The sequence below is a fragment of the Anguilla rostrata genome, chromosome 4, assembly GCF_018555375.3.
Source record: "Anguilla rostrata isolate EN2019 chromosome 4, ASM1855537v3, whole genome shotgun sequence".
NCBI classification, from domain to species: Eukaryota; Metazoa; Chordata; class Actinopteri; order Anguilliformes; family Anguillidae; genus Anguilla; species Anguilla rostrata.
In genome coordinates, this window is record NC_057936.1 from 51,407,905 (window position 1) to 51,430,744 (window position 22,840).

The 22,840-nt window shown below is 40.4% G+C and overlaps 1 protein-coding gene across 4 annotated transcripts in view; it reads right to left on the minus strand.

Annotated features, from left to right (window-relative positions):
* Nucleotides 1-22,840, minus strand: part of jph1a (junctophilin 1a) — a 38,056-nt gene that overhangs the window by 10,001 nt on the left and 5,215 nt on the right. For 3 of the 4 annotated variants that reach the window (XM_064333112.1, XM_064333110.1, XM_064333111.1), the window contains 2 exons: nt 22,078-22,840; nt 4,474-4,592 (listed from right to left, as the gene is read on the minus strand). In XM_064333112.1, coding sequence (XP_064189182.1) covers nt 4,474-4,592; nt 22,078-22,840 — 882 coding nt within the window. Of the gene's footprint in view, nt 1-1,766; nt 2,907-4,473; nt 4,593-22,077 lie in introns of those variants that run through there. The other variant, XM_064333113.1, reaches the window with a different exon arrangement.

Here is a 22,840-nt window from a genome sequence, read left to right on the forward strand (position 1 = left end):
TTGATATAATGTTTATATTAAATACAATTTACTCACTCATATCAATTTATTTTTCAGTCTCTTCTTACTTCAGCAAAATGAATATCAAAATAAAGTTATTCCCAGCAATATGAAATGTGGTAAGCATTCTGATATGTTTGAAACTGAAGCTCTGTCTAAATAATAATACAGTAGTTCAGATGAACATTATGAACGCACTCACAGTTTTGCCAGTTGAGTTTTTTGATTGGGCACAATCTATATTAAGAGAGGATATTAGGCAGGAAGTTGCCAATGTACATACACTGAGGGAATGACTGTAATAACACAGATATTATATATCCTGACCAGATATTCAACTCCCATTAAGTCTGCTATGTTTCAGTCTTTTACATGTATATGCATAGTCACAATTACACAGCAAATCAGAATGATTTGAATTATGCAATGATAGAGTCAGATATGTTTTAATTTAAAATGAAAAATTCAAGCTGAATATCTAATCAATGTGCCGGAAAACAACGGTAATACACACATTCAGTGTTGAAAGCCAGAGAGTGGGACGGAGGGCCAAGTGGTGTACAGCCTCCAAATTGAGCTGTTGAAGACATCCCTTAAAGTTTTAAATTGGGAAAGAAAAAAACCATCAATTCAAGAGATTATCAGGTCTAAGAGTGAAAGTGTGGTCCCAGTGTGTGAGGCTGAACTCACTGAACTCAAATACTCCACCAGCGAGCCACTGGTTTGAAGGACGCTTCAGTAAAACGTTTTGTCATTAAACAAAACATGGAATAGCCTGCAAATAGGGGTTAGAATTTACACCAAACACAGGAATACATAGCCACATTGAACTGACTTCAAAGGACATTTCAAAGTAGATGCACATTGCTTTGAATCTTCCTTGCTCCAATTAACTACTGAGTGAATCATTCTATAATCTTTATGTGTCAGAGTTAATTATTTTTGTCTTTTATTATAAACAGCATAATATGAATTATTATGATTTATCAGAGAGCCCATGCTTCCTCAGTGAGATACAGTGTATCCCTTTGTCATTCCAAAAGTGTGAGATGCAGTCTGAGGAGGTGTCTTCAGTCTATGTTGGAAGATGTTCACCGTGTCTGTTGTTCTGACCTCTGTAGGAACCTCATTCCACCACCATGATGCCAGAACCGACAACAGACTTGACCGGAAAGTGGGAGAAGCCTGACATCCCAAGGTTGCAGAACAGAGGGCCCTGGCTGCTGCATATGGTCTGATTAATCTCCTGTAGATACGTATGACAGGGCAGTATTCATGGTAGCCCTGCAGGCTAGCACTAAGATTTGATGTAAGCAGATATGGGCAGCCAGTGAAGGGCAGAGAGGAGGGTGGAAATTTAGGAGTGTTTTGAGAGGTAGTAGATCAGGCAAACAGTTCTTATTCAGAGCAATTACATAGCTTATGTTTTTACCTACCTTTTTTTGCATGTTCCTAGTGAACACTTGCAAAGTGTAGCAATATACGATAATGTTTTTTGAAAAAGGGCTTGCAACCCCTTGGTTGTAAGTTTGATTTACAGGTAGGACATTGCTGTTGTGCCCTTGAACAGGCACTTAAACTGAATTGCTTCAGTATATATCCAACTGCTTAGTGTCCACTAAATGTCTCCAATGTAAATATAGAACTAAACAGAATGTAGCTTTCAGCAATAATATGAGAACTGGATAAATGGGGTAAATGCAGACATAGCAAGGATTTAATGAGCATTTGTCATTTTGTTACTGAACTAACAAAATTACAAGAAACAATCACAGTTCGAACAGTCTGACACATAAATGACCCATAAAGTGCTACAATTATACATGCACACATTTATTTAACCTTTTGTCCAGTCCAATGGCGAGAAATATGGATATTGTGAACAAACATATTGTGCTAACTACGAATGTTTTCAGACAACCCAAGTGATTTGTTTGAGTACACTGTAGCATAGGAACCCACATGCGTCACAGGATGCAGGGCACTAATTCACCATCTCACTTAAAAGGCGAGGACCTGCTCTCTGGAAAGTAAACTTGAAACTCACAAAGCTAGCAAGCATTACTGCCATTTTCCATAACACAATCAGCAGGGCCTGTCCTCAGCTGGGTTTCTGGCTTCAGCAAAGGGACATGTTCAAATGGCTCTCATTGACAACCTATTACTCACACGCTATTTTACTGCACCTTTTGGCCAGACGCCACATAAGCCAGGCTCATGAGCCTAAATATACTGTGGCCTGAAGCAGGCGGCCTCCTCTTTCCCCGCATAAACAGCAGACGCTACAGCCAGCTACCTACTACAGCGGGGACACAAACACCATTATACGCTGAGCCGCAAATAACTTTTCAGTCTGAGCAGACAATTTAGAATGGATAAAAAGGGAGATGGATTAGGTGTATGAGAGGGGCATTCTTTCTGTATAATCTGAAAAGGGAAACCCCATGCCCTTAATTGCTTCTAATAACATTAGTTTACATGCAGAGTATTTTCATGCACTGATTCCCCCAGTGCTATGCACCTGACCTGGAAATGAACACATTCAAAATCAACCTCTGTAAGTAGTCTCCTGCTATGCAGAGCACTGGCATTACTTCCTGCGTATAACTGGAGATGAACAATGAAGAAAAAATAAAAGAACAATCTAAAATGCTCAACATAATTATGGAAAATAAATATGCAGTTACAGTGTGTTTTCACAATGCAATATAAATGTTGTACAGCATGATGCTAATTAAAATACATTTTTACAGATTGTAAAAACAATGTGGACGGTTTATTTTTGGTTGCAGGCATGAGATTACAGGGACACAGTGTATACACAGAAACTGTACCGCCAAGTGATAGTCTTCTTCTGAGAACAAAAGAACACTGACCTCAATCCACACTCCCGCGAATGAAAGCTTCTGTACACAAACAAAGGACAAATAACTATTCATTTGTTTCTAATGGCAACATCTGCTCATGCTGGCTCCTCTTTTCAGAGAAAGCTCAGCAAGGCTTTCATGTCAATATCAGTTAATTATTCTTATCTTTTAGGATAACAGCCTCATTCTATGGAGGTTGAATAGCTATTATTTTTTTCTAAAATATGCAAATTATGAAATCGCTCGATTCCCGACTTTTCTGCATTAGAAAAGGTCTCTATCCTTCATGAAGAGAGGAGGGAAGAGATTCATGTGAATATTTTAATAAAGACGTAATTACTAATTGTCCAGAACAGCTTCACTCTAGTCTCCTCATTCTAGTATATTCCGTGGATTGATTCATTCAACCAATTTTAAAAGAAAACTCACTCAATAGAAACAGATGTTTGCTTCAGGATATACCTGAGTAACTTTAGCAATTTGGAGTGATACTTTTAGAGCTTGGACACTATTGGGGATTTGGTCTGTATGTCTCATGATTAAACAATCCAATAAAAATGTCAAAACACACACACACACACACGCACACGCACACGCACACACCCATACGCACACGCACATGCACGCACGCACACACACACACACACACACACATTTTACATTTTAAAAGTGTGAAACAATGCCAATGTAGTAATGAATCAATTTAATTCCCCAGAATTGCCATGTATAATTTTAACTTAAATGATATGAATCAGCAGCACCAGTTGTTGCATATTTTTTGTGGTTATGGTGGTTTAAAATTGAATAGGAAGAAAAAACTTTCTCAGTGGGTTTTGGGGCACCTGTTTGTACAGCCAGTCATGCCTGCTCTTACATAACCCTGTAGCTCCAGTGAAAGTGTACAAATCCCCTATAGCACGGGGAGGGGTCTTTGGCTTAGCGTGTGCCTTTCCCTAATTCTGGGAGGTGGGCAGTCATGGCAGAATCCCACAAAAAAGCTGGTTTGGGTCTTGGATTTGTCTGGACCAGACTTTCTCATTTCAATTTGCAGGAGTTATGCTTAATGGTGGATTTTATTTCTATGGAGACTGAATGTACCCAGGAGTGAATCTCTAGTGAGCCTTGCATTTGCCACTTGCACAAGCACAAGGGACTTTGTTTGCATAATGGATGGGCTTAAAGCGAGGGGTGGGAGTTTCTAAAGTTTATCACTGCTCCACTCAATGCAGGGTTCAACAAAGAGTCCTTAACGAGCAGCACCTGACAGAAGGATTATCTGTATCAACACACTGATACCTTAATGATGTGTTTGCCGGCCTAACGCACTTTGTACTCAGCGGACCACCACGAAACTCCATCAGTGCCGTGCATTATCTCCGAGCATTCACCCACACTATCTTTTTTTGCCGCTTAAAATAATTTTCAGGGAACAAAAGGAATGTGAGTAAGATAGAGACAGCAGATAGCGAAGCCTAATAATACTCCTCCTCTCAGATGCGTTTAAGCACAGTGGCTGAGAACGAGGGAGGGTCTCTTTGTGGGCGGGCCTCTGTGTGGGAGTGCGGGGGGGCGCTAGCAAGTTCGGGGCTGCGGTCCCATGGGTTACCTGGCTGATGGAAGCTGGGGGACAGTTCCCTGGCCATGGCCCGGGCGATGTCACACTCCTGGATGGCAGACAGAGCGGCATGGTCAGCAGCCTCTGCCTTGGTTCTGGCGTGTGCCGTCCTAGAGAAAGCAGAATTAGAGTCTGTCACACAAGGGAGGGCTCCCTCCCCCCCCCCCCAACCCTGTTTATGCACAAAAGAGAGCATGCACCCTAATTACTGGAATATGACAAAATGCACAAGCAACCAATAGGCAAAATTACATTTAACCAAAATGTTATTTGCTATGCAATCCTCAAATGGAAGAAAATATGCCTTCTAACTATGCACTATTTTTACAGACAATGAAGGCCTTCTGCATATGAAATTACAGGCACAAAAGCAAGTTATGTAACCACTCCCCTCCTCCCTCTTGGGAGGTCAACTTTATTTTTGTTTTTGCATTTTTTATTTGTTTTCTTTCTTTTCTTTTATTTAATTGCAACTGTAATTTAAAAAAAGAACATAATTAAGCCTCCTTGAGGGAGGGATATAACAAAAAATACAAAAAATAGCAATACATTTAAAAAACAACAAGAAAAAATTGCTAGAGAAGGGAGAAAGAAAAAAGCAGTCAGGACAGACAGACACAGACAGGATATAGACAATATATGATAATATTGAGGATATTTATATTTATCATATTGTGCATGACCTTCCTTCCTGTTAGCACAAGGCTAGCACACAGATAACATAGATACAAATTCTCCACACAGTGGGACACAAAATAGCCAAGACTATAACACACACTGCTTAGCTAACATTTTGATTTCTGCATTTAGGTACTCTAGAACAAGTAACAACAATGTGATTTACAGATGAAACTTCATACAGCAAGAATGATATTATGCTTTACATTCAGGACTTTTATAGGTTAGTGAAACAAAATGTTTTCCAGCATGGATACCTCAATACAACAAAGGTAAAGAACAACATCTGAATTATAAATTTCCCACAGCGAACTTATCCTTTAACGTAAAACGATTCTTAAGAATGTGGCTGTCCGCCATTCCTTGTAACTATAATGATACCGAAAGACTACCCCATTTGCTAAAATTACTTTTGGTAACATGAGTAACCTGAATCAGATTGTATGAATCCAGAACTCTGGGAAAATACAGAAAAAATGTTTTCTTTAGTGTTATTGCTGAGCCCACTTTATATGACCTGTGGTTTTTAGTTTTATCTGAATGAGTATGACAGACAGCCCCCCTGAGTGCTCTGTCAGTGCTGTTGGGGGAGGGGCCTCGTGGAACTCACTGACTTCTAAGTTCTCATTCAAATCAAACCCTGCTTTTCCAGATCAACCTGAGATGTTCCAGCACAGTCTCATTAATCTGAGCCTGGAGGCTCTCTTCACTCTACTCTTCCTTTGGTAAAGTTATTACCACAGAGTGGTAAACAAACACACACATGTTGCTGAGTCAAATGAATCCAGGCAAAATGATGCTTTTGGAAGCTGGTGGGATTCAAAGTCTCTTCCCTGGTGCGGTTTGACATGATTGAACAGGTTGCTATAAGCCTTAATTCAGAATGTAATCCATTCATTAGCTGTGTGCATTTCAATGATGAATACTTATGCAAAGTACTGGCCCAAATATTAATCAAATGCAAAGCTTTCCATTTTTGGAGGACTGGCAAATTACAAAGACTACAGAACGCAAGGCTAAGCAAGACATTTCTGATGAAGCAATGCAAGAGTTAATCGACTCTTCTGGACTAAAAAGAACCAAAGGTGTGACCAGATTCTGGAGGGGGCTATACAAAAGTCTAATGGATTTTGGAATCCTGATGAACACAGCATTCCAACTAAACAGCATTATGAATGTTCACACATTAGGGACAAGAGATTTCTCTTTTAAAGAGCTCATCCCACGAAAGGACAAAACAAATTCTGTAAAATGTAGTGGATTGATATTACACTGTGCTTTCATTAGAACCTGCCTAAAACAGCGAGGGGTCATGTGATCAATGCAGATGGTGCATGGAATTAAGATGACTCCATTATGTAGTACCATAGGTTCAAGTATAGTTCAATTTTCTTTTTTTGGAAATTCTATTATGATGATGTTCATGTTTGCGACTTCTTTAAAACCCTCAGATAAATAGGTGGCCTGTTCAGTGACATGCAAGAAGAGTGAGACATTAAAATGTATGAGAGACCATATGCTGTCGGATACTTTCCTCTGGAGAGATACATCATCCCTGGCACAAAGGAGGTTACTGTGCAGAACAAGGGGGTATGCAGCTTGCACTCTGATACATGTCTGGAAATGTAACAAGGAAGCAACGCAGCTTTCTATTTATAAAACAGAAAGCGACGCATCCAAACTGGGTTTAATATTTAAATCTCAGGCTGACGATGGGATGTGAGCTTTTCCAGATTCCAGAAAGGGCATCCAAGAGAGCAAAGACAGCAGGAAGTGGCAGAATGGAGGCGCTGTACCAAGCACCTGTCAGGATAGCAAATACGCAACTACCTTCACTCGCAGAATGCAATTTTCTACCAAAAATTTCATGAAATTGTGTTGCTCGCAATTTGCAAAAAAACATAATCCGTCACCACACAAGTGTGGCCTTCGAATTGCTTGTACGGTGTAGGAGGACAAGACCAATACATTTCGGACCTGAGATAAACGCTCATCCCCTTGATTCCCATACAGATATTGAATTGATTTCGAAATACCCATCACTGCAAGAATAAATTGCACTGTGTGACATGCTTGACTTAGCCTGAACATCATATTTTACGTGAAATGAGCCCCAGGCTGTGATACCTACTCGGGAGAATCTTGTCACCTGTTCACTGACAGACAAAGCTGATATTTCAGCATTCGCTCTATTCATTGCTTCCAAAATTTCAACACTACACTCTCCATTTAGCAATTTATATCCACCGAGTCTGGCTATGAAGAGTCAAGCCAATTTGAAATCTTCTCTGTACAACAGTAATGAAATGATTAAGGCAGCTAATAGTTTTCCTTTAAGCTGCCCAGGTTGTAAAGATTTAAAGGCTAAGGTGTGCATAGCAAAGCAAATACAAGGCTCTTATAGGCTAATAAAAACTAACAGAACGTGAATTGGATAACCATTACCATGGGGATTAATGAAAATTAATATTTTAACAACTCTCCAGATGACTTAAAACCCCGAAAGCACCCTGTCAATACTCTTTCCAGAAGCAGTGTCAATTTTTTGAGCGCTCCCTTCAAGACTTTAGTGGTATTTAAAACTACAGAGGTATGCATATTAGCACCTCTCTAATTTTAGCGTGTTCTTGAATTTCACCCCCTGCGTGCGGCGTCCTTTCTGGTCCTCCTCGTCAACCTCGGCTCGGTGGGCTGTCTTCTCGAGGCACGTCCTGTCACTGCTGGGGGCAGTGGCCTACTTGAGGTCCCTCTGCCACATATGCTGACACAGTTCTCTCGGAGGCTCTTCCAGGGCTTCGCTCCCGCCGCTGGAGCGCATGTGCCGGCATTGCCATCCGGGGCACGGGGGCCAGCCTGAGACACATACTTCAAATGAACCTCGGCCTCCTTGGTCCCTGGTCTGCCACGGTTCGCGGTTAGATCCAGACTAGTGGAGCTGGCCGCGATCCAGGATCCAGCCAGCACTTAAGCGCCTGTGACATCAAGGAGGTACACTCTGACATTTTGACTGAAATGTGGCTCACCAACAGCCCACAACATGGACGTAAGATGAAAGCAGTACAACAGAGCAGCTACGCCACGCTTTGACAGCCAATGGCAGTCTTGGAGAAAGAGAGCCATTGATACGAATGTGAGAAAATAACTCACATGAATGCCCGATGACTGCTGAAAACATTCTATTTTTTATGAGGTAGACTTTCAAAGGGAAAAACTATCTATGCTGATGATAAAAGTAGGTATAGAAGTGATTTATTGACATTTTAATGTACATGGCATGCATGCAGTATAGACATAAACATGTACATATGATTGGAATAACAAAATAATATATAAGGTGAAAAACAGCATGTAGCCCAACAATAATAAACAAAAAGATGATTACTTTATCTACCTTATATTGGATCTAATACTGTTACTCTAATACAGGGCAAACAATAAGAAAACCACACATTTTTTTGAAGTATGTATGTAATGAAATATGATGAACGTCATGATTAACCTTCCAGAATGCAGTATATGTCAAAATTCAGTGACAGCAGAACAACATAATTTAGTGTTCTGCATGTCAGTAAATGATGAACTATGAAAGGGCACATAATAAGTCACATCTAATTTGAGCAGAGAGTGTTTTACCGTGATTTCATGTGCAAGGGCAGGAAACCTAACAGATGTAATTTTCGGGTAGAAACAGCGGCAAGCGGAAAAAAGAAAGGAGAGGAGCGAATAATGCAACTCTCTGGCTACGGGCCGACTAGACAGCAGCACAAAAGAGAGGGCAGGGCAACAGAAAACTGCATGACAGAAAACACACCCTGCATTCGCTTGCGGAGGAATGCCAGAGGTAAATGGGGTTGCCAGCTGAATGCTTAGAAATAATGGATGAACCAAGTGAATAATCACATCCAGACAATGAATCTAAACTGAAAGTACAGAATACAAAGTACAGTGCATAGCATGTTTGTTCACTTGTCTGGTCACTTTCGTGTTTAACCTGTTCTGTACTTTGCATTTTAAAAAAAGCCTGTAGACCACATCAATGTGTCCTACAATTGTGTGCTTTTGTATCATTTGCACTATACGTCGAAAGACAATCAGCTTAAATGAAACATTTGAAATAAAGCCCAACTGTGCCACTGCATGGAATATGAGACAACTAGTTTGTTAAACAATAAATGTGCATTACTTTCAATTTGTGCACTTTTTCTGTATCCAAGGATACTGGATGCTGCTTCATGCTACAGCGAACTCACCTACTCACTCTCCCACTCACTCACCCATTGTACAAGAGAATTCTTAATCAATAATAACTGATTCTAATCAATAATACTGAGGTCTAGGCAAAATGCCATTTTTAATGTATTTAAAGACAAAGATGATCCTTGCATGACCTGTCTTTCATAACTTTCATATTATATAATTCCATGCTTATGATTCAACATAGAAAAGAGGGACATTTTTTTAGGGGCAGTTTTTGTTTTAGTCTTTGTTGATTCACTACTATTAAATTGCAATAATGAATGATCATGCAATTCTGTTTTGTAAGGCATGACTGAATCCATGATCTTCAGTATTAGGGCATAAGACAGGTAAAGACAAAAGGATGCTCTGATCACGAGGTCATTTGGATTATTCAAAGCTGGCAGGACATTCTACAGCCAATTAAAATGAATGCATTAACCACAGTAAATAAAAAAATAAAATAAAAATCTGACCATGTGGAACATGCATCACATTTGTAAATAGAGCAAAAATACAACACATTTTGAATTCCATTGTTGGCACTGCTGCTACACCAACTGACATTTTAAAAACATGATAATCAAAACTATTCATCCTTCACTTGACAATATATTCCCAGATTTGAAACAGCCAGTCAACAGCCCTAAAAATACAAAAAGTAAGCCAACGCCAAGGTATTTTTTATGTTAAAGTAAAGGCAGATGTGCTTCAGAGTCAGGTGAATATAGGCATTGATTACAATGGGAAACACCCAGAACGCTAGCATTTCTGTGCGGGTTAATCCTTTGATCGGCGGTGCACTTGGTAAAGAGACCGTAATGGAAGCTTCCCTGTGAGGAGTCCTGGCCTTGCCTGCCTGTGGTCCTGACAGGTGCTGTGTCATGCTGGCACACTGGCCTGCAGTGTGTGGCAGGTGTGAATGATACTGTGAAACAGGGCACATTCTTGGTGAATCAGTGTCTTACCAAATACTAAACCTCGAGTGTTGTGACCCTGCTGGTTGCCCTACTAGGTTTCTATGAGCAATGAATTTACTCCTTGAACATTAGCAAACCAACTTCATATACAAAAATGACTTAAATTAATATATCAGAACAACTGCAGTGTTCTTAGCTGGAGTACAAATATGAATACATAACTTTATTGTCCACAAAGTGCAAATTTGCCTTTGAAGTTACTATGACACTGACCTAAAGACTGTGCCTGAGCTGCAGCAAAGACACAGAGGTGCCACTGCTGATCTCTAGTTCCCATTTAGGACCCTAATAGAATTTGGGTCAAAAGAGGCGTCATTCATTATTTCATTACCTTTACCCCTTAACAGTTCTTCATGCATGCTACTGAGCTGCTCCTGCAGCTTCCCAATTATGTTATAAGCTATATCAACTATTCTCTGCAACTTATTCTTCCTCTCAGGGTTCAAATGTTCAATGTTTAAACCCCTAGAGCACAGAACTGCATTAACTAGAACAGATATTGATGTCTGTCTATCTGTCTGTCTGTCTGTCTATAAAAATGTTTACACAGTGATATATTTGTTAGGTGTAGAGTAGCACTATAGTAGTCTTTCAAGCAGGGCAATCTATTCAGTTAGCACTGCAGCTTGAATGGTTGAATAATACAACTGTGATAAAACAATGTGTGGCTTATTTCCATATAAGCTAAGATGTTAATCAGCTGATAATATAATTTCTGTGGTACATATCCTTAGTGTGGAATTTCTGTTGAAAAGTGTAAAGCCACAAATAATCAATCTTCTTTTAAGTGTGGCATGGAACACTTTCTATTACCCCTATGAACTGTACATTAGTGATAGGAGAAGATGTATTTGGCAACATTATGAATTATGCTGCAATAACAATACAGTACTGTGCTGTAAATCACATTAAAGACAGAAATGTCTGACATAACTTAGAAACTGAACATGTGTCTCAAATAAAGACGAGAATCAGAATGATAAAATAACCAGGAGCCAGGCGGATGCTTCTCTGTGGCTCAGAGCCCTGCTATCAAGGATGCAGTGAGTTTGCCCCCAGGAGCTCTTATGCAAGCTTCATAAAATATGTGTGGAATTAATAAAGCTTAGGGACACTGCAGTGCACTCATTTTATCTTTGTTTCCCCTTAATGAGTGACATAAGCAAATTATACTGCATATATATATTCCAGACATTTATATTATTATTATTATTATTATTATTATTATTATTATTTTATTTTTTTATTGGGCTAGAATAAAATGCTTTGTATTTATCCTGTAGACCTGATAAAAGAAACTTCCAATGGTTGACCACCATTTCTTAAAAAAAGCTCAGTAAATGATGTTATTTGGAATGAAAAGGAATAGCTGTGAGTAAAAATGATGTTTAGCTTGCAGCGACGTAGCTAGTGTGGAAAACTAAAGAGTGGCTGAAGAGATGACTAGAACAATCACCATAGCAACTCTCGAGCACTTGGCCAGGCAGTTCAACACATCATCTGGCCTGTGTAATGAATTAATCCAGCATCTACAGTGAAACGTACAGGGCCTCAAGCAGTATAGTAAACACTAGGAAGAAAAAAGGGTACCCCTCCTCATTCTCTGTGAGACCACACTTGTTCCAGGAAAGATGAAATAATCATTTCAGTATATTACACTCAGTATATGTAACACTCGCTTAGCACACAGCAATGAGTCTGCTATAGAGCAAGACCATCTCCTGGCAACAGATTGAGTACTCACAGTAGTTTTAATTAGGGCACTGGCTTCTCTTGCCCCACACCCACGCACGCTCCTGTCATACTCAAGTGTGCACGTGACCCTGTCAGGTGTGAGATCTTTACACCGCAGGCAGCGCTTCAAAGCCCACAGCCGCAGCATATTTCTCCACAAATCCAGTTTGTTTAGACCATACCCAGAGGGAGTCAGTCAGAAACTGCTGCTGTTATTCATTCATTCAGTCAATTGTAAAATCAGAATTCTTTCGACAGCAGCCATGCTTAAGACAAAGAAAACACCTCAGGTAGACAATATTGAAATCAATGGAAACATATGCAAAAAATGTGCACAGGATTTATTTTTTGTTTAGATTGATCCATCACAAACGGTTGACAACAGTGCCTTACCTTACCTTGCCTATAGCACCACTTGGCTAGTAAACAAACCTTATATCCAACCCAAACGCATGCATGCACCAAAATTCAAGCGTGCAGTGAATTGGGTATTTTTATGATAGTCATATAATCATTCTATGAGTGTCGCCAGATGTTTTCATTGATAATTATACATGAAATTAGATAATATATGTAAGAAATAAAGCACAAATAATATGGTGATCTCTCAATATCCATGTGGCATGGGGTGCATAAATGCACTCCTATATACTATATACTTCAACAAAGTTAACAACTGTTTATCCACCCTGAAACGTAGGCACACAATGAGAAGCAAGCTTGAGATAAGTGTAGAATGCTCTGGGGAAATATACCACTGCTATAGACTGCACTATAAAATGTTTAATGTTTAAATTGAAGTTAAACTAACACAGGACATTTTATTGTGTGTAATGTCATCTTTTTCCTTTAGGCAAGCTCTATATATCATCTACATTATGATTATATATGACTGAATCTACTGTATATTTACATTTATATGATGATATAAATGAGAGCAATAAATCTGTTGACAGAGAATATTAAAAATATAAACTCTTCAAATCATAAGGCTTATAAATCCAGTCTCATAATAAATAACAATCTTTGCTTCAGAAATATGTCCCTTACAGAAAGCAAAGGAAGAAATTGAAATATGGCACCAAACACTTGCATGGCCTTGCATTTTACATACTGTGCAAACAAAAAAGGCTGCAATGATGTTTTGCTAATGAGTATTATCAGGAAGTTAGCAGAGCTGTGTTCATCTGGGGACTGCAGCAGGGTGCTGATCAGTGGTAAATGCTCCCTGTCTGCGGCTAATATCCTCTTTCCCCCTTTGCCGTGCTCAGAGGTCACAGCTGGACTGACCTCTGCACGGCTTCCTCATGTGTCTGTCTGTCCCTGTCTGCGGGGCCAGGGAAAATATCATATTACCAAAGATTAACTCCTCATGTACTTTCGTAATGACAATTGCACTGCACTCGAGTTAGCGAAAGTCAAATCGATTCTCCGCACCATTAATTCTACAAGGGAACACATATTCAATTTACTTTTGATACTTATTCAGATCCTTTACAGGCAGAAAGACTGAAATTAAATGTATTCCATTGATTATATAATTGTCATTTGGATTGTCCATACAGTGCACATCTGGCCTGTATTGATATATCATGAATCTGGCCCATTTCTGACAATATTAACTCTTTAACAACACAAAAAGCACATGGGAGACAACATTGAATCTTTGGAATCTGGTGATTGCTTTTATTTGAATTGTGTTTAATTTGAAAATACCAACTATAAGATTGATGCAAGGCAAAATATGCAACAACATACATGTCAACATGTCAACTTTCATTATTTTGTTCTATGTTTTTTTGTTCTTTGTGGAACTGAGAAAATTTACCATAGTTTTAAAAGATTTAATTTTTTTTTTAAATTAGTAATGAAAAAATCTAGATTCAAGAGTGTGCATAAAGTGAGAAAAATGTTTCAAAAAACAGTTACTCATTGTATCAACATGTGAAAGTAAAGAGCATTTATTTTAAACTATAAAGGAGATTTTTGGTTTATAAATCCTTTTTAAGCCATTATGTTTAATAAAGGGGAATCAAACGTTTAAAGAGATGTGATACTTTTCACATGACGACCACGTTTTAAACTGCATTTTAAACAGCATTTAGCCTCTCAGTAATAGTTAAATATGGCTCTGAAATTGAAAAGGGGTTTTAACACTGATGTGCAGCTGCAGAATTCAGATAGTGGATCATTAGCCCACAGAAGGATCATAAGGCTTCCAGTGCAGAAATAATTAGGTTTTAATATTCCTCCCTTTCTATGCAGATTGAAATGGATCGGGAGTGTATATTTGGTACAGCATCCATTTCATACTACCAGCATGGCTTAGACCCAGTCCTTTGCAGCAGCAATGGTCTGATATAGAACCCTCGGTGCTTAAAATGAAACCCTTGAAAGTCTGGTAGAGCACCAGACAGGAACATCAGGCATATCAGTTCAGAGGGCTCTGCTCTGAAGTTAGTTGGGTAAGATATTTCACCTGTGCCACATGATCAGGGAGACAGTATCTCTGCTGTAACGCAAGCTAAGCACAGCTGATAAGCGATATGATTATCATGTGAGAAATCTCCAGGGAATGCTAATATATCTTGACATCAGCAATCAGTGAAAAACTGATCTGGCCTGGTTGCAGGGCAATAGAACATGAGTAATAATTATACATTTGCAGTGGTGAAATTACAGTTGTCAGAAATATGTACTTCCATACACGAATGTGGAAATATATCTACTGTATGTCACCCACTGCTTGAATTCTGTATTTTCTTACAGTTGCAGAAAACATACCTCTTTTCATGTTTAAATTCCAGCTCAACTGATTATACAGTGAACATTTTCAATCAGTTTCAACATTGCATAACTTGTTGAAACTGATTGAATCAATAACTGACTTCTGCTTCTGATCAACTACCTTTTCTTTCAGGTGTACAATTCAGTAAAGACTAAAATCAAATAACTGAGCTAATACAACTAATACACCATTTTTATTTTTATTTACTTATCCTTTACTACAAAATCCATATTGAAATTGACATCTCATTTTTTGACCATTTACTCCACTAATTTAATTTCTCTATGACTATTACTGCTCTGATTAGTTCAGTTTCCTTAACAGGATCTGGAAGCCAACACATTTAAATGAAATAGAAAAACACTGATGTAAGCACACATCGCCACTGCACCTGCCCAATGTATACTGAGCCGAAAAAATCTCAGGGATCAACACTACACTGAATAAACACTACATATACTGCAAGTTAGCAGTATGTTCACTAAACAATTACACCATTTCATGAGGACTGCAAAGCCTATGCTTCACCCTTTCTACTCAGTGTAAACTTTCATAGAAAAACTTCCCTTGGAGAGTCTGGCCAGGCCCAAGCAGATAAGACATTTTTTTTATACACAGTTAAATATGTGCAATATCTCCCACAGCCCACCATGCTCTTCACGTTCCTCCTCCCCCATCAGTTTTTGGACGAGCGCCAAGTGCTTCTGAAATGGCCCACTCGAGGCACGTCTAAAGTGGCCCGAGGTTTAAAAACTATGTGGAATTAAATTCCGAACGCAGTCAGCAGCGCGGCGCGGTGCGGCAAGCGATAAACACACGGGCTAGCGCGAGCGCTCGGGCAGACGATATCAGCTGCCGGTGGGCTATATTCCTGTAGACTGCTGATAAGCCAACTCATGCCTTGCCTTATTTAGTCAGAGAGCGCGGCGGTGCGCTTCGGGGGCCTGGCTGCACCCGTAAGCACTGCTCCCGGCCCTCCGGCGACTCGCTCCTTCCCTCCCAGGGGTCCGATCTTACCGCTGGGACAGGGATATTCTCAAACCTTTTAGGATATTCTCTACTCTCTCTCTCTCTCCTTTGGTCTCTCTCTTGCTCTCTCTCTCTCTCTCTCTCTCCATTTCTCTTCTTGTATTCAGTCACATTAACCACTTTAAAGAAAAGACACTATCAGCTATTTTCCTGTTATTGCTGACATTTCTCTGGAGACAAGCCCTCTCTTAATTATTTGGGCCCTGACTGAAACCCTTCTTGGGTGGGTTTCATAAAAAAAAATAAAAACAGACATTGAGAGGGTATATCTGAAGCATGAGATAATCATTGGTTCCTATAAAAAGCACAGTGCAGAAAACAGACGGGGGGAAATAACGAGCAGAATCACAAAGCAAACTAATGTTGGCTAACACCAGTGAACACAGCTGTGGTATTTTTAACCAGCTCCGCGTACCTTTATTACCACTCATTCAGCAGAGAGCAGTAACGCGGTTACCGTCTGCGTTATTAATGACAGTACAGACAGTTTCTTTTCTAATGTCAGAGGTGGGGAGAATGTGTACTCTTTAACGGCTTAGATATTTTAATCCTCAGCAATCCTTTAATCCCTGGCTCCGTTTAAGCACCGAGTCGACGTCTTATCAAGCACAGAGCATATGATATAGTGAAACAAATTCCCTTAGCGTCGCTGATTCTTTTCATGCAACAGTTTTGCTTCAGTGCCTAAAATGAATAACTTCATGTTTACCCACTGAGCTGAACTGTCAGGTAGACCATTATGTTTCAAATCAGCCTGGCCCCACCCCCGCTGTATCCTGACATGACCCGGTGATACAGGTTACAGCTCTATCTCTGATATGAGATACCGTTAAAAGTTTTGAAGTTATTGCTTCTAGTTTTCATTCAAAGTTCACAATTGTACAAACCACTTCCCTGTTGTATCAAAATATAATAAGTGGACATTAGTGATATTTCTAAAATAGACTGATGTTTATACCTGAGTGTGGTAAGTACAGTACAACATGAGTGTGAGGGCAAACAATGCTATACTACCCTCATTCTTATAATGCATTTATTTGTTTGGTAATTTATTTCCAGTATGACTTACATATTTTTATATTTCCCATAAATACACCTGGCCATTTTCTGAGGTTGTATAGGCTAGGTATCTTACTTAATGTTGGACAAAGACAAGTGTTCATTACTTTTTCAGAAAAATAGTGTCATGGGCTCAGATGAATTAACTAATTAATTAAGTTGAATTAATGATTTAATTAAGTTAAGAACATATCCGCACTAGTCCGGTCCCACAGATCTTTCACAAACAGGGCGTGTTTTAGGTGTACGTAAGTGCTTACTACTGACACAGGGGTCACATTGGCTCCCTATGGAGGTGCAGGCATCTAAGAAGGACCGCTCCCAAGCTGGAGGAACTTACACTACATGGCCAAAAGTATGTGGACACCTGACATCCAACATCTCATCCAAAATAATGGGCATTCATTTGGACTTGGTCACCCTTTTCTGCTATAACAAGCTCCACTCTTCTGGGAAGGCTTTATAGATGTTAGAGCATTGCTGCAGGGATTTGCTTCCATTCAGCCAGAAGTGCATTAGTGAGATCGGGCACTGATTGAGCGATTAGGCCTGGCTGGCAGTTGGCTTTCCAATTGATCCCAGAGGTGTTGGATGTGGTTGAGGTCAGGGCTCTGTACAGGCCAGTCAAGTTCTTTCGCGATGTTCTCGACAAAACCACTTCTGTATGGACCTCGCTGCATTCCTGAGGACACTGTCCTGCCGGAACAGGACAGCGGCTTCCCCAAACTGTTGGGGGAGCTCAGAACAGTCTAGAATGTGAGCGCATGCTGTAGCATTAAGATTTGCCTTCACTGGAACTAAGGGGCCTAGCCCAAACCATGAACAACAGACCAAGGGGTGCCCAGATATCTTTGGCCATATAGTGTATCAGCAGCATCCGCAGTCCTCACACCACCTCGCTCTCAAACACACACTCCACTGGCCACCCTCCCGTTGGCATTTTCAGAAATGACGCAAGTCGCCTTCATCACCGCGAGGCTGTTTGAAATGGTTGGTGCTCAACATTCTTCGTGGGACGGCTCACTGGCACGACTCCCTGACAAAAGAGAATCGCCGTGCTCATCGCCGTTCTCTGTCCATTCTCTTTCTGTCAATCATTTGTGGCTCGAGGACTCTTGTTCAAACTGTTTGCTGTCAATTTTAATTTTCCACCTACATCATTTATTTCCTTTCCTGTTCCCCACGTTTAATGCATATTTATGTGTTTCATGCATTTTTTCATCCACTCTCTGGCTTAGTGAAACTGTAGCAGGTAGTGATAATACCCTCTATTTACTATGTTCTTTATTAAACCTGGATAAACCTGCAAATTGTACAAAAAGAGGAGGAAAAAAATGATGGTGTCATTTTTATGTTGTGTCCTGGCAAACTTAATGACATGGTGGCAGAAGATTTCAGTCATGCCACATGCAAACCACATGGCGTTATACAATAGCAGATGAGAGAATGATATCTGTCAATTCAATATAGGAATCTAAGACCAGAATAGTATGTCAAATTCCTTATTTGCAAGGTGTTGCTACACCAACGTTCAAATGAATTACAGACCAACAGACAGAAAAAAATTTCATTGAATAGCGTTTAAACCTGTCCAGTGATAAAGGCACAATGCTATGAAAACAACAGTTCTTTAACAGTAATTAATATCGGACATAATGCAGCAGCCTTCATCTCATATCAGGTGTACCCTGTTACTATTATCGGGCTAATCATAATGTCCGTATAATGAATTACTTTCTGAAATTTGATTTATTTAAAATATTTGAATGTCTTAGTACACAATGGGTCTGATTCATGAAACATACATATGATCACATTTGATCGTAAACTGTGCATAAGAACATTTCCAGAAGCAGTTCGACATTCATCTTTTTTTTCTTATCTGTATTTGTTCATGGCTGTTTCCTTATGCTAATCACATGAAGAAGATTGGACATTTAACAACAGTCAGCATTCATCATCTCATACACCTGGAATATGCACAATGAAGGTCTGCACATGTGTCATGAATCCTATATTGGTTTTTTGTAGGAACATTTTTAGGAACACATTAGGAAAAAAAATGGTAAGAAAAGTATTGTAAATGCCCAATATCTTTCAAATGGTTGCCTTTATTTATCAACTTTATTTTAATGAGGTCAGAAAATCCTCATGGTGGATTATATGCAATGGGTTTATGCTGACCTGTCATTTTTATGTTATAAATGTTATAAAGGGAGTCCTCAGGCTGCTTCAGGCACAGGAGACGATAATCCCTTTCATTGTCTCTCTAATGCTCCAAAAACCACACAAAATCAGCTAAGTATTTGTGTGTGTGTGTGCGCGTGTGCGTGCATGTGCGTGTGAGTGCATGTTTGTGAGTGTCTATGTGTGTTTGTGAGAGAGAGAGAGGAAGAGAGACAGAGAGGGAGAGAAAAACCGAGAAACAGAGTAAGAGCGAGAGGTGTGTGTGAGTGCGCGAGTGTGCATGTGTGTGTTTGTGCATGTGTGTGCGTTCAGGATTTAAAAAGGTATGTACTAAAGGTTTACAAGTGACAACTATCACCTTAGATTTGGCTGTAATATTAATAAAGCTGTTTTTTTTAGCAATCTTTGCTTAGGCTTACTAATTTGCTGCTACCTAGGCTACAACATACAAATTTCAGTGATACTGACAACTGCACTTTGAGATAAACTTTTGTGAGTAACATAATTAAGCAGAGCCCAGATGAAACGTGACCAAAATCTGTACTGTGTAGTTACACTATGCAAGTGTTAATTTTTCATAACTTGCTGCCATTGGAATCTGAGTATGTAAATTCTGTTATTTTTAAAATTTATAGACACTGAATTTAGAATGTGGTCTGAGCACTGGAGAAGCTAGCCTGCGACTGTCAAGTCTTTCGTAGGGCAGCGCAAACTGCCAGAGTTGTGGAATTGTATGTGGCCATAATATTTATGGGCTCCTGAGGCAGGTTAATTGTTTGAGCTCAATGAATTACAACCATGACCAAACTGTAAGCAGCTTACAGGGATAATTTATATTTGAATTTATATTGTCTAGAATAAAGATACATTTACACTGTATCACTGTGTCCTCTTGTTGCTTGTACACCATGTTCAATATCCTGTGCAACACAAGTGTGCCTTCAGTTTAAAAGGTCACACCCAGCCGACTTACTAAAGGCAGAATGTCGTGTAAGAACAGCGCTTGGCAGGAGAGCATTCGCCGTCATGGAGTGCACAGGATACGTGACCTCTTGAATGCTCCCTGGACACCTGAGATGAGTGCAACTTACGGTAGTGAAATGCTTCAAAGGTTCATTTCATGGCTCATGAATAAACGGGAACAAACAGCAGGAAAGCAATGTTTCTATAAGGGTGTCGACTGTTACGAGGCACACGGACTCCGGGTTAAACTGGTCAGCGCTAGGCTAACAAATCAAACGTGATTTATTTATTTAAGGTTGCTTTTAAAACGGATGTTTAAACTTAATGGTGAATGAACAGGATTTGAACTTTTAAAAACAAAGCAAACCATAGACAAGATCAAAGCAAAGAGAGCATGCTCCATTAGGGTGAGTAAGAAATGACAAGCGAATCAGCAGATGGCAAAGTCCCACAGGACCTGTTCAGTCTGAGCCATGACCATTAAGTGAACACTTCTCCGAATTATAGAATAGTCAAAAAGTCAAAAATCATTCAATAAAAACATCCTATCCTCAAAGACAGTGGGCATGGACTTACTGATGACTAAAACACAGAAACAAGGGCTTTATGTAGCCTTACACTTTGACTTTGTCACATGAGAGACCAAAGTTGACTGGCTGAAAGCCCACACATGATCATGCAAATGAAAGGTAATGCACAATTGCCATCGCCATACAAGCACTTCAAGAAAAGGTTTCTTACAATTTGTTTCAGGATATTGAGTTAGGACAGATAACCAAGAGGTGGTCGGTCAGAAAACACACAATGCAACAAAACCTTAAATAAGTGCTCAGAGAAATCTACAAAAATCTATAGTCTACATCAATATTCCTGCAGTGTGAAGTTATATGGTATGCTTTATGTCCTCTTGCCTGAGAAATGGTCCATCGTACAGTCAGGTACCAAATTATGACAACAGTTCCAATGATGATATTGACTGTTTAACTTGAGCTTTCTGAGTCAGTTAGAAAATTTACAGTACTGATTCCATGGGGGAAAATTTTGCATATTAACAAAAAAATAAAATGACAAGCGACCAAAACGAATGTCAACCAAACGAAGGCCTTTCTTAATGAAAATAACCAAAAAAAAAAAACGGATTCAGTTGGATTCAAATACACCTTTGCTAGTACATCAGTATATGCAGACATATACTAGAAAACCTTTAAATATAATTCACTTCAGTTTGTCAAGAAGAGGCAATTCAGGGCTGATTACATACTGATTTACATATTTCACACCATCTGCCCTTCATTTGCATAACAATGGCCACAATTTTATTCTGGATCAGAGATTAGCATTCTGTATATGCGAAAGCAGCTTACACAGCCTCTATTCTAACCGAGCACGAATGACACATGTAAGGGTGTTACACAATAAATCATTGAGAACCAACTCATATTTTAATACAATCCTGCACACCTCCGTCTAGCTTTTTCTTTTTAGGAGACGTCAAACGTAAACGTAAGTCTTCCGAACTGTAGACAAGCGGTTTGTCCATGGGGACATTTTCGCCCTGCGGAAACTGAGTGTAGCAATGTGCCTCAGACTCTCCTAGTTTTATGGGATTTCAAACTAGGAGAGACCATAAATAAAACCATAGAAATTTCAGGTGGAATGTCAGGGAAACCCAAAAGGCCAGACACACACAAGCAGAACCATTACAGACACAATCCTATGAGATGACACGGGAGCATGAACAATCCTGGAGCTGTCCAGCAAGCCCTGCTCAAAAACTGTAACTCTGGTTCAGAGATGGTTGAACATCATCAGCAGTTTTGCCACACAGACACGATGCAGCTTAATCAGAGGGTGCGGATAATGCTAAAACACAGTGGCCAAAGCTTTGGCCCGAATGACTGTGGCAGAGCTGAACACATGCACACGGGTCACGGTGCCTACCTTGAAACTGCTATTTCCACCTTCATTTTGGCAATAGCGGCCGCCCTATGGGCTCCCTCCACGGCGCGGTCCACTTTCTCTTTAGTTTTGGGGTTCTTAAGGGGGATGAGCTGCTTCCGTATTCCGCGGACCAGGACGTTGTTTTTGTACTTCCCCTCTTCCTTGGTGCCGTCGGGAAACATGGTGCACCCGTAGCCGTGCCTCTTGTTGTTGGTCCACTCGCCCTCGTACTTCATGCCGTTGGAGCGCTCGCTGACGCCGAAGCCGTTGCGCTTGTCGTTCTTCCACTCGCCCATGTAGGACTCGGTGGTGGTGGCGTCCACGTGGTCTTCCGTGGGCACGTACTCCTCCGGGAGCTCGCCGTCGCCGTAGCTGATGGTGGAGTTGGCGTCGCTGGAGCTGATGCGGCTCATGGCGGCGTCGCTCTGCGCGGAGCTGCGCTTGCTCGATATGGACGTTTTGGACTCGGACTTCTTCAGCTGCTTCAGGCTGCCAAACAGGGCCCCCCGCCTGAACAGGCCCTTTTTCTTTCCCGGCACGACCTCGCTCTCGCTGTGAAAGTTCAGGACGAATCCCCCCCTGCTCCCGATGGGGGTGTCCGCCGACATGTCGTGCAGGGCGGTGCCGTTGCTCTGCTCGCTGCGAAGCGAGGCGAGGGATGTTCGAAGTGGCGAGCGAATAATTGTAGCCATCCCGTAAGGCACACTCTGGCGCACACCGTATCCATGTCGCATTCCTCCCATCCACTGTCCCTGGTACGTAC